Source organism: Thermobia domestica, chromosome 2, assembly GCF_964235325.1.
Source record: "Thermobia domestica chromosome 2, izTheDome1.hap1.1, whole genome shotgun sequence".
Lineage (NCBI taxonomy): Eukaryota > Metazoa > Arthropoda > Insecta > Zygentoma > Lepismatidae > Thermobia > Thermobia domestica.
Window position 1 is genome coordinate 9,431,870 of NC_137455.1, and position 15,323 is coordinate 9,447,192.

The following is a 15,323-nucleotide window of genomic DNA, read 5'->3' on the forward strand; positions in this document are numbered from 1 at the left end:
ATAAAGTTGGTTTCTTTTGGTATATAGTAATTTAAAGAGTATATCACTCATCTCTCTGCTGCAAGTGAAATTCAGTTTCTGATTATATTCAAGATCACACATCTTTTTCAGTCGATAATTTGAAAGTTGAGAATGACTTTCTTCTCTTTTAGTGGGGCATCCAAATCTTTGTTGAAGAAACAAATGTATCAGGGCAGTCAAAAAAAAATCCGGAATGTAGTTTTGACATTTTTGATGCAATCATAATGACTCTTGTACACCACAGTCCTTCTGGGTTGTTTACTTATGAATTTGACAAGTATGAACAGGTCATAACAGACAGTATTCGAATAGTGTAACTGGACGGAGGGATGCGTTATGTTCAGTTGGCACAATGTCGCAGTTCAAGCAACGCTCAAACATCGAGATCATGTGCAAATGGGGAGATCTGCTTCAGACACTTTGCCTTAAGGCTGCAGACTACTAAATATTTTTGAAAAAGTAATATTTTTTCTTTTCCCCTTTCGTAAGTGGAAAGACGTTATAAAATGTAACTTACCACAGTAATAGATAATGTTATTCTACACCCGAAAATACGAATCGGAAGAATTTTCAATGTTGCAATCCATAGAAATTACAGTGTGACCAGAATTTGAATTACTCAAAAATCTAGGTTAAGGCAGCTACTAGAAAAATGAACTCAACGGTAATTGATGACGTATCATGCTGTCTATGTTCCTTGTTTACTACTTTTTAAATAATATTTCTATTTATTTTATAAACCTTACATAAATTATTACAAAATAAATAAGTCATTATAAAATAAATAGAAACATTATTTAAAAAGTAGTAAACAAGGAACATAGACAGCGTGATAAATCATCAATTACCGGTGAGTTCATTTTTCTAGTCGCTGCCTTAACCTAGATTTTTGAGTAATTCAAATTCTGGTCACACTGTAATTTCTATGGATTGCAACATTGAAAATTCTTCCGATTCGTATTTTCGGGTGTAGAATAACATTATCTATTATTGTGGTAAGTTACATTTTATAACATCTTTCCACATACGAAAAACGGGCAAAAGAAATATTATTAGTTTTTCAAAAATATTTAGTAATCTGCCCCCTTAAAACAGTATACGTTGTCAATGCTTTAAGGAAAAATTGGCCTCAAAGGTGTCCGTTTCACCTTAAAACCAATGTGACGGCTGAACTGTGGAAGATACGGTACCAAAAGAGAATTTTCGTTTGTGTTTCCAACAATGGCAGGAGCAGTAAGTGTGTGTGTTCCAAAGAAGCCTACTTTGACGGCGATTAAGTAAATCTGTACTTATATTGTGGAAATAAAGCGCTGCAATAAAATTTTGAAAACTTTTTGACTGCTCTGGTATGTCCTTATTATTAGAACTTACCATCATGCCTTGTGGAGCATGTGCTGTTTCCGCGCTTTAATCTTCTTTCCACCAAGCTGGAAAACATTCAGATTACTAAGCCAGGAAGATAAAAGAACTCACCGAACGTAATTAGAAATGTATTTTCATTTGGAGGAGAGAGGCAAGATGCAGATACTTTTTTTTTTTTTTTTTTTTTTTTTTAACGTGCTAAATAGGATGTACAATAGAGTATTTGTTATAGAAAGAAAGACAAGACGTATGATTAGAGTATGAATGTATGATCAGAGTAAAACTATTCTATTGTGCTTTCTGTTTCAGATGATCTCCCAGAATTCCCTCTCGACCGGAATGTTCTACCAGAAATTAAGAAGAGAGTTAACTTGGCACGGGAAATTGATAAGTTGGAACTCTCGATGCGCAAAGCGAATGCCAAAATGTCATGGTTTCAGAAAGCCGTAAAAGACTTAGATCTTGCATCAGATGAAGAGAAATCGTATCCTTTTTAAAATGACTTTTTTTTTTTTTCGCATAAAATGTGTGTACAGAAATAGCTGCAAATTGATTCTGGTGTTCTACTTACCACATCGGATGTTCTACTGCTTAGCTAACAGCTGTACTGTCAGCTTTCTTTGTTTCTTCCTTCACAAACGAAACAAAGCAGGCAATATTTCGGATAGTTACTCCGCTAATGAGAATTTCATATACAGGGTGTCCTACATAAAACCGGTACGCCTCACGTACCGGTTAATTATTTCTAGTTAAATTGCTTGTGGGATGACAACACTGTCTCGAAAGTTAGCTATACTGCATTTTATCGGAAAGTTGAGTGCAACAGTATGTTCCAACAAGATGGAGCAACCGCCCACATATCCAACCAAAGTATGGCTCACATCAGCAACGTGTTCCTTGAAGACAGACTTATCAGTAGAAGTCTTTTGAGAACATAGGGTGAGTTTTATTTACGGGATACGGGAAAAGCAAAGATTACGCTGACAATCCTCAGTCCAATCTTAAATGGAACATTACTGGAGAAATTAACAACATCACGCTAACAATTACAGCGTGTTGCTAGTAGGGTCATCAAACGGGGTCAGCGATGCTTGGATGCCCATTGCTACCACTTCCAGATTTCTTGTAAGCAGGTAACTGTTTAACGCTACTATTATCTGTTCATTCTTAGTTAGTTCATTGTTGCTGTTAAAAAGAGTTATTTCAATCTCGTGCGTGAGGCGTACCGGTTTTATGTGGGACACCCTGTATTTTCAGATTGGCTTTTTGCTTTCAACAAGGCACATGCAAATTTTAAAGTAGTATGTGTGGAAGACAAACAAGAGATAAAATCTAATAGTTAACAATGTACATAAAGGAGTAAACAATATGTTGCAGCAACATAAAAATTATAATTGGCAACAAATGACATACTTTTTAGTGCCATAGAAATTAATTTTCTCGGATATTCTCGAAAACTATGGATGAAAATTTATCTCCAAGCATGGCATTTTGTTCAGGTCAATGTCGTCTATAGGTTGATATATGTCTATACTTTGCAGAATGTTATATTTAAATAAAAAAAATTAGGTTTGGGAGTTAATTATAATTTCGGGCCATATTTCATTAACCACATGTGTACTGTCGTCTTGCTAGAATCCAATGAAAAGCTTGATGAAAGTATTCCTAAATACAAGGGTGTTGATCCTGGGGTCCCCCTCCCCAAAGCTAATGTGGGCCCCCCTATTGATTTATGAATATACAATATTTGGATAATTTGAATGCAATTTGTCTTAACATCCTCATATGTATACCTTCTGCATCTGACTGCCCTCCCCCCCCCCCAAATTTGCAGAGAAATCGGCGCCCTTGCCTAAATATCAGTTTCAACTTAATTGGTGGCTTGGTTACCGTATTGTAAAGTTCTGCTTATGCAGGAGTAGGTAGAGCATAAGTAAAGCAAATTACAGTCCGCAATCATTTCGCACTACAGGTTTTTATTATAAAATTTTCTATAAACAGTATTTTACAGATAAGGTAGAGAAAGGTAACTCAAGGCCCGAGCAGCCTAGACCAGGATCTCCACAGCGCTCCGAAGCAAGCTAGGTGGAGTGGGTTACGAATCCCCAATGCTCCGAAGCAAGCAGAGGGGGGGGGGGTGTTAAAAAGCCTCAGAACTCCGAAAGAAGCTAAGTGACTGAGGTTAGGAATTCCCACAGAGCTTCGAAGCAAGCTAAGCGGGAAGAAGGAAAGCACAGAGTTCCGAAGCAAACTAGAGGCTTTGGGTTAGGTATCTCCTAGAGCTCCAGAGCAAGCTACAGGAGGAGTTGACCAGTCGAGACTGATGCTTATCGCCGAAATACTCTGTGTTATATAGGCGCTTCAGGTGAAGCGGTGGCGCTGCTGTTCCCTTATCGTCACGTGACTTGTCATGTAGTTGTCTCCGTCGTCTGCAGCTGTAGTACTCCATACTAAGGTGCACGTGGTTGGTGTTTATAAATAGAAGTACATGTTGGGTGTTTGTAAACGCAAGCACGTGGGACATTACAGTATAGAATCGATTTTTAGGTTTACAGAAAGATCAGTTTTCTCAAGAACTACGCATGATGATTTACACTTATCCATATTAGCTTGTTGAGCTTAATGAGATCTATCGTTTGATATAGCCTCATATTCGGACATTTCCCCCCTTATATACTAATACTTTTGTAACATTGTAGAATTTCCGTTTCATATAATAATTATATTTGGAGCAGTCTTGGAGAAAGTAACTAAACATAGATAACGGACCGTGTAGCTGGTAGTTCAGTAATGCTATTTTGAAGAAAAATAACTTGATTTTGTAGAACGTATCCTGTAAACGTAAGCTGTAATTCTGAATTTTGAACTTACCTTCTGTTGCTAAAGTCTCTGTGTTAATGAACTGGGATTTTTTTTTAGTTCTTCTCATGCCATGGTCATAAAAACTAGATTTATAAAGTATAAGAAGGAAATGTAACGTAATCTTCACCCTCCAGACCACCTGTAGGTTAATCCCTGTAGTGATAGTGTGTTCTGCATTGAAAGCGCGAGACTAGAATACGATTACCTCGCCAGTCTAGCATATCCTCATAAATACATTGTTTATTTCTGTTGCTAGACATCCATTTAATTAAGTTTTTGTGAGTTTCGTTTTACAGCACTAAGAGATACATTTAAATTAATATATATTTATTTTATGTACAAGTGGAAGAAATGTGTATTGAACAATGAAAAGTTTTAGCCAAGACGCCTTTATCACTAGTCTAGTGGCTTGCGTACACACTTTTGGTGCACGAAGTCCCGGGTTCGATTCCTGGGGGAAGAGCCTTGAAGTTAGAACTTTTACGTGGTTGTAATTTCACCTTAATTGTAGGTCCATGTCTAAAATAGTCTTCGGGTACGAGGGAGGATTAGAAACTAAGGTTACAAAGCTGATATTTCTGGAGTTTCGTCTGTTATAGAGGAATTAGGAGTGTGCGGTAATTTTAATACATTGAGTTAGCAACTGTACATAGTTGTAGCCACCTACGGCACTAGTTGTAAGTAAATACAAATGGCGACTCGTTTGGAAAAGTGGTCTTGCGAAGAAGTCCGCTCAGTTATTCGATTTCTGAGGGCAAAACATATAACCACGGCTGAAATTCACCGGCAGCTAGTGGAGGCTTCAGGAGAGACTGTAATGTCTCGTCAGCATGTCGCAGTATGATGTCGAAAGTTTAATACTGGTTGAGAAAACGTCAGCGACGAGGAGCCCAGAAGACTATCACGCTATTAAAGCAGTTTCACTGGGATATCATCGATCACAGGTTGGACTCGCTCCAAGCGACTTTCACTTGTTCTCCTACCTGAAGGAGCACCTAGGAGGCCGTCGCTTCACTTCAGACGAGGAGGTGAAAATACTTCATGACAGCGTAGCTGAACACGCAAGGACAGGATTTTTACCAGGAGGAGATCTTCAAACTCATCCCACGATGCGGCAAGTGCCTCAACCGATACGGAGACTATGTCGAAAAATAACCTAATGTATGTACTATCTGTTGGCTGTATTCGTTGTATGAAATAATATATCTATACACGTTTCACTGCTGGCTTTGTAACCTTACTTTTTGATTACCCCTCATAGCAAGGGATGCTGAACTCCAATCGAACCAACCAGTTTTAGTTAAGACGTTTCTCTATCGAAAGAATCTAATGAAAATCCTTAACTTTCAGAGTGATTATGTCTCTAGTCCTTATTTCTGTGTACTTCACCCCCTTTCCCCTTCGTGTTCTAAAGCTACTATGGTAAGCTTAAATGTTACCCTACGAATTAGGACGAACTATTAAAAGAAAAAAAAAAAAATACTCACTGCTTTAATTTTTGGAACCTAAAAAGATGAGTAATTTTCAAGTGTTTGAAACAGCTTCGGTATTCTGCGCACACCATCTTACTTCGTAATCATCAACAATCACATTGCAGTTATAAAATAAATTTCATATATTGGAGATTTCAAATACAAATATCTGATAAGATATGAGGAGGAGTCAGAAAGTAGAATATATTTTTGATACTAGAAATAAAGAGAAATACTTGTAGAAAGAAAATATATATTCTTTCACTATTCCCCCGCCAATTGAACTTTGTGGTGGACAGACACTGTGTGCGTGGGTTTTCTCGGGGTTCTCCCGTTTCCTCCCACTTTCTTCATTCCACCATTTCATTCATTACTCATCATCACCGTCTCTTTTAACCTAACCTGCATAACCGTGGGACGTAAAACTCAAAGATTTCATTTCATTTTTTTCTTTCCACTATTTTTCGACGGAGTCACCTTCTAGGTTGATGCACTTGTCTAAGTGGAAAATCCATTTGTCAAAAACCCTAGCGCTAGAAGACGACCCTGACCACAAAGCCATGTTTGGACGTCATGTGATGTGATGTCGTTTTCCCTGCAGATGTTCTTTCATTTTGGGGAAAAGATGGAACTCGAACGGAGCCAGATCCTGGTTGTACAGTAGGGTGCATCGAATTTCCACTTTTTTTGAAATCAGCTTACCCTTAGTGATATTTTTTTGCGAAATGGCCTCCATATAACGTGTAAAAAATTGCAAGTCGATTGGTCAATATCTTTAGGTGCCACCAACGGCCAAAAGTTTTAAAATGTTGTTAAAAATTAAATGTTATTTTAAAAAATGTAAAATATCTAGTTTTATGAAATATGGTTATCCTATGTGGTTTTGTTTCTGTAAAAGGTCAATATTTTACGTGAAAAAAAAAAAAATCAGCTTGATGAGTCAAGTCATTCAGGTGCTACCTGTGGCTTAAAATATGGACAAATGTGTCCCTACTTCTTCATTTTTTAAAATTAAGTTGCATTGTTTGTGATTCATCTGGATCGTTAATTAGATAAGAAAGGTTTTGTTTTACATCTGCAGCTATTTGCTTATTTCCAAACGTTAATGATGGAAATAACCCAGAACTCACCATGAGGAGGTGGCTGTAGTTCGAGTTCCGCCCACCCGTATATACTAATGTTGCATATGATAGTGCAAGTCATATTGTTACTCTTTTACCTCAAACTGTTTTTCTTTTTTCTTTTTTTGTATTACATTCTGGTATGTTTTTTCTTGATTGTAGTGTTGATAGGACAAATCTATGTCGTGCTTCTTGCCCACATACCGTTGATGCCGCTTCTGTCCCCAGCTTCACCATTCTTTCTACCGCGCTAGTGTGAAAGGGTAAGGATGTAATATATTCATTAGCCATTGGAGCAGTCTTTACATTTTCTCTTAGCTTCTGCACGCTGAAGTGTTTTGTCAGTTTTGGCTCCGTCAACGTCATGTTGACCAATTAATCATATCACCAATTAATCATCATACACACGAATGAGCTTCCATTTCGACATTTGATTGAATTTATAGACGGCAAATCTATTGGACCAAATACATTTAAAGGACCAATAGGATCAGCACTTCCAATCTGCGAAGAGTTGTCACTCCAGATTTTTCAGCCCGTTCCAGTAGACTGGGATCTCAACTTCACTGAGGATTCATTAAACACGGATCAAAAATATGTGCTGAATATCTGCCAAGCGGTTTCTTCAGGAGAATGGCCCATTGAGTTAGCTCACATGAAGCCTGGTAAAATTCATCAAGCTAGATGGGTAATTACTGCAAATAGAGTCTTACGTTTGTGCGTAGGAACAAAAGAACCCACGAATGAACTTAAAACCATCGTCCAGTACATCATGATGGTCTACGCGCCACTCTGGTTTGCTGTGATCCGTAATCCATCGTGTGCAGAAGAAGCTCGTCATTTGTGGCAACTCATCACGACTTCTCGCCACATGGAAGCGAAATACAGGAAAATAATTGATCCAGTGTCCGTAGAAATGCGTGGTACGGTCATCCTGAGAACCTACTTCTATCAATGTTGACTGACCAAGATGCTAACGTACGAGAGCTCGGCTGGGGGCGAGTCCTAAAAGCAAGACAAACGACTCAATCTGGTGATCGCGTACCGGTGCGAGAATTCGTCATCCCTGAAATCAACTTAGAAGCGACAAACTATGTTGATATGATTAATTGGTCAACATGACGCTGACGGAGCCACCACTGACAAAACACTTCAGCGTGCAGAAGCTAAGAGAAAATGTAAAGACTGCTCCAATGGCTAATGAATATATTACATCCTTACCCTTTCACACTAGCGCGGTAGAAAGAATGGTGAAGTTGGGGACAGAAGCGGCATCAACGGTATGTGGGCAAGAAGCACGACATAGATTTGTCCTATCAACACTACAATCAAGAAAAAAAACATACCAGAATGTAATACAAAAAAGAAAAGAAAAACAGTTTGAGGTAAAAGAGTAACAATATGACTTGCACTATCATATGCAACATTAGTATATACGGGTGGGCGGAACTCGAACTACAGCCATCTCCTCATGGTGAGTTCTGGGTTATTTCCATCATTAACGTTTGGAAATAAGCAAATAGCTGCAGATGTAAAACAAAACCTTTCTTATCTAATTAACGATCCAGATGAATCACAAACAATGCAACTTAATTTAGAAAAATGAAAAAGTAGGGACACATTTGTCCATATTTTAAGCCACAGGTAGCACCTGAATGACTTGACTCATCAAGCTGAATTTTTTTTTTCACGTAAAATATTGACCTTTTACAGAAACAAACCCACATAGGATAACCATATTTCATAAAACTAGATATTTTACATTTTTTAAAATAACATTTAATTTTTAACAACATTTTAAAACTTTTGGCCGTTGGTGGCACCTAAAGATATTGACCAATCGACTTGCAATTTTTTACACGTTATATGGAGGCCATTTCGCAAAAAAATATCACTAAGGGTAAGCTGATTTCAAAAAAAGTGGAAATTCGATGCACCCTATTGTACAGTGGATGCGGAAGAATTTCCTAGTCCCACTGTTGCGAAATATTTACTGTTTAATAAGCTGTATTCGGACGCATATTGCCATGGAGCAAGCGCACCGTCTTGTCTAATAGTTGAGACAGATTTCTTCACTTTCCAGAGCTTTGCCTGATATGCTGCAGCATTCACTGTGTGATTAGGGGCACAAATATCCACCAGGAGCACACCATGGAAATTCCAAAAAACTGTTGCCATCAGTTTGTCAGTGCTGATTAATGTCTTGAAGTTTTTGACTGTGGCCCTTGATGCTTCCATTCCACTGGTTGCACTTTTGACTAAGGCAGTACTGGTATGCCTACGCTTCGTCCTTAGTAATGATTTGGCTCAGGAAATCTCCCCTATATTCATTAAAGCAGAGATGTAAGAGGGATGCACCCATTCGAGTTTTCCGTCTGTCAGTGACGCGGAACCCACTTACTGCTCACTTTTCTGTATTCTAAACATTCGTGGATTATCTCCCATACTGTGTCATGTCACAGATTAAACTGTACTTCGAAGTCTGCCTGTGACATTGGGAGCTTTGTTGTCATACAAGGACGCCAGCTCCTTTGTTTATCTTGCACACTCACGCGACCATCACTGAATTCCCGACCATTTACGCACATGCTGCTCTGTCATCACATTTACTTCTTATAAATTTGAACTGTTTCTGCCCCTTTTGGTTACAAAAACTGAATAATAGATTGCAGGTTTTCTAGTGTCCACGCAGAGAGCGTAGTAGCCATTTTGTGTAGGTCTTATCAGGACGTGCGAGGCACTAAAAGTTGATTCTGTTGCCTCAAAGCAGCCAAGATGTGAACTTCATCTCGACTAAATAACAATCTCCTACGTACACTGGTACAGTCAGTGACAAAAGTTATTTCCGTTTGGTAAAATTTATTTTGGGAGTAACGATGGGTGTAGCTGGAACGTATAGAAAATTCTATTCTTTTTAATTTACTGAAAACTGTACTCAAATTGTCCTTTCATCTGAAGTTATTTACGAAACTAATTTCATCAAGCAGAAAGAATTTTTGTCACTTGCGGTACAAAAGATATGCTTTAGGGAAACCTTACTTTCTGACTTCTCGTATACTCGATCTGGAGTTAGTTATCAGTTCCAGAAGCTGTTGTCAATTAACTTCATCCATGTGTGTAAAACTCTGAACGCTCTTAGCGTAGAGTGGAGAAACACTTTGTCCAAAAATGAGACATATATAAACCGGTAGATCTCACCGAGCCGATCAAAATGACGTGTTTGATGGTAAATCCTCATGCGTGGTTTTCGAGAAAATCTATAAGAACTAATTTTTGTGACGCTAAAATTTGTCGTTCATAATATTCACAACTATTAATGTGAAACTAATACTAAATACATATACCCTCATCGAGGCTTTCAGTATTACATTAGCAGGGTGACAGTATACCCTACGGTTAATGAGTTATAATAATCCAAGACTGTTATTAACTTCTAAACTTTAATTTTAACGTTTACGTTTCTCTTGTAAGACTTTGTATACTCGTAAAATGAGGGAGGTCATGGGGGTCGTTTCAGTTAGTTGTGATTATTTTTACCTAGCTACTTCAATGAATGATTGTATCCAATTCAGAACAACTTTTTGATACTTCCTTAACACTAGTTACAGTTCTGATGATGAAAGAAAAGAGAAGGATGCAGGGAAGAAGAAAGCTGTAGCAATTAAGAAAAAGCAACTCGATAGTCTTATCAGTAGACCATTGTATATACATATTGCTACCAGGTATCCAACCAAAACGGGAAAATTAGAGCTTCCGAAAATTTCAGGTAAGTTGCTGATGAAATCTTGTTTTGTGTCGAATTAACTTCCCTTCCTGTTATCGAAGTAGATGGGACAGGGATCTATAGCCTTATGTGAAATTTAAATTCTACCTGAGTTTCGTACACCGAAGGCGAAAACTACGTAATCATAGTTAACGCTTAATAACAGATACCAGTCGATGGTAACCTTGAAATTTGCTTATGTTTCTTATTTTAAATGTTCACCTAAGGAGCATCATAAATTTTCACGCTTAGTGCATTAAATGTTTAAGAATTCAATCCAACTACGATATACCGGATAGTAAGATAATATACCGACCAGGGACGTAGCCAGAATTTTATTCTGGGGAGGAACGTCATCATCATAGGTATTCTGCCATTATTGGCAGGTCACTTGCTGCAACTGAGAAGTTTCTGTACTCCACGATCTTCCGCTAACCTCTTTGTCTTCACGTACAATTTCTCTGTTTTGATATCGTCCATTAATTATAGGGGGCGCGGTGGCTCAGTGGTAGAGCGTTCACCTCTGGTGCTCGGGGTCCCTGGTTCGATCCCAGCTCGCGCCGTGTGGACTTTGTGGTGGACAAACACCGTGCTCGTGGGTTTTCTCGGGGTTCTCCCATTTCCTCCAACTTTCTTCATTCCACCATTTCATTCATGTCTCATAATCACCGTCTCCTTTAGCCTAATCGGCATAACGTGGGACGTAAAATTAAAAGATTTCATTTTTTTTTTCATTAATTATAGGCTCCTTCGCCCTCTCTCCCTTCCTTTCCCGTCCTCTAACACGTCTCTCATGGTACAGTCCTTCTTTCCCAATGCCCAAACCAGTTTCTCTTCCTCTTCTTAATAATATCTAAAATTATTATTTTCTCCCCCACCATTTCTAACACCCTCTCATTCGTTTCCCGCTCGACTCAGCTATTTTTTCCATTTTCCTCCACATCCACATTTCGAAAAGCTTCTATTTTTTTTTAATCCTTTTTGCGTAATGCCTCTTTTGACCCACAATACAGTACAGTATTCCACATGAAGCATTTTATGAGTCATTTTCTCAACTCTTTATTGAAGGTCCCACAAAATAGTCTTTTCTTCCTCCTAAAGGCATCTTTCGCCATTCCCATCCTTGCTTTTATTTCACGTTCACAATTTATATCATTACTAATAATATAGGATGGAGATCTCGTTGCTATTGGGAAGCACACACACTTAAATTCATTTTCTTTCTTTCTTTCTTTTATGGACCTCTCTTTCTCTAAAGTATAGTGAAACGATATTTTAGGTTGTCCGGGGTAAAATAGGTGACTACCATCATTATCCCGAACAATACCAAGAATCACGAACCCGAGAAATCTCAGGTCGGAGATGTTTCAAAGAAAATTTATTTACCTCAGGTCTTTAAGGCTTAGAGAGAACATAACATAACAGAACAAATGCAAATTACTATTTTCATTCAAATGAATTTTTCGGATAGGGTGTTGGCCGGAACACAGTCACACAATGTTAATTGATGTAAATGGTAAGAAAGGGGGGATCGAATAGTATGATTAGGCGGAGTTTATGGTGATTCCTTTGATATGTTTATTCGTGATTGGTTATGAACTTGAGTATCAGAACTTGAGTAGGATGGCATAGCGACGTAGAGAGATAGGAAGAATATCCGTTTTCTGGATTTCATTATTTTCCCTATTTTTCTTAATTTGATTATCCACTATCGATGACAAAATTCCTGTAGTTCCTACAACCACATTTTCCGTACACTGTGTTTCCCGTAGGAAACCACAACCATCAAAATTTAACTTAATGGTTTATGCATTTCCAGGATAATATCTGCCATCCTGTTATTCTTGGGGCATTGAGAAACTGGAATTTCATTTTTCAATTAGAATAATAATAAAATTGCAAATCCAAAACCAACCAAGAGAAAACAAGTCTCTGTTATAAGATAAATAATGATTCAGTTAATCTAAAATTATCTATAAATTATCCCAATCAAAAATATCTCTTGCAATAGGCATACACTTGCTACAAAAGACAGTGAAAAGAGTTAATTTGTTCGTGCACAGAAGCAGTTTTCTTTGTCTGTTAATGGCCATAACATTAATCATCATCTCAACATTAGGTGGCAGGTGGGAATGAATTGATAGGAGCTTTAGTTCTGTAAGCCACTCACTACAAATTCTGTTTCGGAGATAGGACTTTATTCTTTTCATTGAAGAAAATGATCTCTCCACCGAGTGGTTGAAACAAGCATGCAAGCTAAAATATTGAGTAGCTTGCTGATTGTTAGAGAGAAGGCTGGATTTACAGGCATCGAGGACATCCATAATATCCAGAGGTTTATTTGGTTCGTGATGTCTTTTTTCACACCACATACTTGCTTCCCGGCTTTGAGGACACATTCGGAAGCAAAAATCAGTCCAGTTGTTCTGAATTTTTGCGAGATCTTTTAGATTTCCGTTCTCAGCATATCTTGGCAAAAGTATTTCTAGAGAATATAACACGTCCTTGTCGTCACAAAATCTTGTTTTAAGACCAAAACCACAAATTAAATTATCGAAGCACGGTACAAAGACTGCTGTTCTAAAATACTCTCCCGGGGAATTGCTTGAGGGATTTGATCTTTTCGTTTGTTTATCCCTCACTCGATGGGGATGAATTTCTCTCTCACGGACTTCTTTTGCTAGTTTAGGGCAATAATTAAAAATATCACTAAAAGCATTTCAGATAGAGGAAAGCTCGTACCACCTGAAAACTAGGTCGCCTTCTTGTTTAAACTATTGACGCTATTAGTGCACGAAATTCGGAATACAGATATAAATAATGTTTTCGTCTCGCTTAGTACAGCGCGCAGCTAGTCACTCAAAAACACGTTTCTGAATATCGCTGAAAATGTTTTTTCGATCGTATACGTAAGTTTGAACCTTCAATGCTCTTAGCAGAGCACCTCACACTGAGATCGCTCTTATACTCAGTATTTAAAATTCAAATATTCACATATATGCTTACCGTTCAAACCATTCAACATTAAATACAACTCGTCTGGTACAGCTTTTAAGTATTGAGTACAAGTGTGTTTTTTAATGTGAGGTGCTTTTCTAAGCCAGGGGTGCCCACAAAGGGGGGGGCTATGACGCAAACTGCGTCATTGAAATATTTGGGGGGGGGTAAAAATCTATATAAATATGTTTGAGGGGTTAAAAATTAATCGAAAAGATTTTTTTTTTCATGGAAGAACACCTACGGATATACAATTGGGGGGATGCGTCATGGACATATGGGGGGGGGGGGGCACCACTGTCGAAGCAGTCCTTCTCCTTAAGTATTTGAGTGAATTAGTAACTAATAAAGATCACATACTCACATTCGGCATTCAAGATTCAAACAAAATTTACGAGTCATGCAATGAAGCTCTGGAAGAGAGTGATGGAATGCAAGATTGAGATAAGAGACCTAAATAAGAGAGAATCAATTTGGTTTCATGCCAGGACGGATGAAATATTAGCACTAAAGATGCCAATGGAAAAGTAGAGAGAATACCAGAAGGACCTTCATATGGTTTTCACCGTCGTAGAGAAAGTGTAGATAGAGTTTCACGGGATCTTATGTAGTGGGTACTGAAGAAGAAGTGTGTTCCGAACACATACATCTTTATAATTTAGGATACGTATAATGGATGTAGGACATGAATGAAGAATGCATACAGAATAACAGATGAGTCCACAATTAAGTGGGACTTCATTAGGGAACTAGTCCATACCTTTTTTGCAGTTGTGATGAACGAGCTTACAAATGATATCCAAGAGTTAGCACATTAGAATATGCTATTTGCGAACGACTAGTCAATCAAACTTGTAAAATCAATGGGAAATTTTCCTTCGCAAGTTTACTTCGTTTCAGCAGAAGAGAAACGTGTTCCAAGGTTTTATTCCTAGAGACGCATTCATAATGTTGATACATACTAACTGAAGATATTTGTCCGTGTTCGATTTATTTAACCATTTTGGCCTTAAATATATGTCTTTCTCTAATTAACAAGTGTATATTTTGTGTGTTTACATAAATACAATGCCATATTCGTAGTACTAAATATATACTTATTTTTACATTTTAATTATTTCAGGCCCTGAGAAGACCGAAGCTGTGGATTTGGTAAAAGCCTCCAAAAACAAAAGAAGATTCACGTTTAAGACAAAATTTAAGAAACGCATCAAACCTTCATAATTTAAGTTGTATTGACTTAAAATAATGGTTTGCTAAATAATGCTTTAAAACATATGCACTTGTGTATAATACTAGCTATTTTGAAATAAACCAAAAAAACAACTCAAAAATGTATTTCTTTCACACTCCCACTGATACAGTTTTCTTCAATAGCTTTCTTATACCAGTTCACAATAAAATCAATAATCAATTCTGACCTAGGCTGAATTCGTCAAATAGAGATGCAAAAAAACTGGCGTTTTTTAATCTATGTTTTTTTCACATATAAAGCCGACATTGGGGGGAAAAGTTTGGGAATCTTGGCATTTTTCATGATTTTCGTGATTTTTCATGAAAGCTTTGTGAGTGTGTAGCCCCCCTCACTCCCATTCCATTTTAAAATTTCCCAGTTACTGTTGGCTGAATTGGAATGAGGCTTCATGTACTGTTCGTCGACGCAAACTGTGTTTTGGTTTTATCTTTGTAAAAGTTGGCAACCCTGTGAGTAATGACTCGTGCTTC

At 37.7% G+C, this 15,323-nt stretch overlaps 1 protein-coding gene and 1 non-coding gene across 6 annotated transcripts in view; both read left to right on the forward strand.

Moving 5' to 3' along the window:
• LOC145670041 (ATP-dependent RNA helicase DDX24) overlaps positions 1-14,926 on the forward strand; it is a 46,093-nt gene extending 31,167 nt beyond the window's left edge. For all 5 annotated transcript variants that reach the window (XM_081738395.1, XM_081738387.1, XM_081738391.1 and 2 more), the window contains exons 9-11: positions 1,693-1,867; positions 10,447-10,604; positions 14,722-14,926. In XM_081738395.1, the coding sequence (XP_081594521.1) occupies positions 1,693-1,867; positions 10,447-10,604; positions 14,722-14,822 (434 nt within the window). In that variant the 3' untranslated portion in view covers positions 14,823-14,926. The remainder of the gene's footprint in view (positions 1-1,692; positions 1,868-10,446; positions 10,605-14,721) is intronic.
• TRNAQ-CUG (transfer RNA glutamine (anticodon CUG)) lies at positions 11,093-11,164 on the forward strand. The gene has a single exon. It is a non-coding gene; the product is annotated as a tRNA-Gln (tRNA).
• Positions 14,927-15,323: the final 397 nt, after the last annotated feature.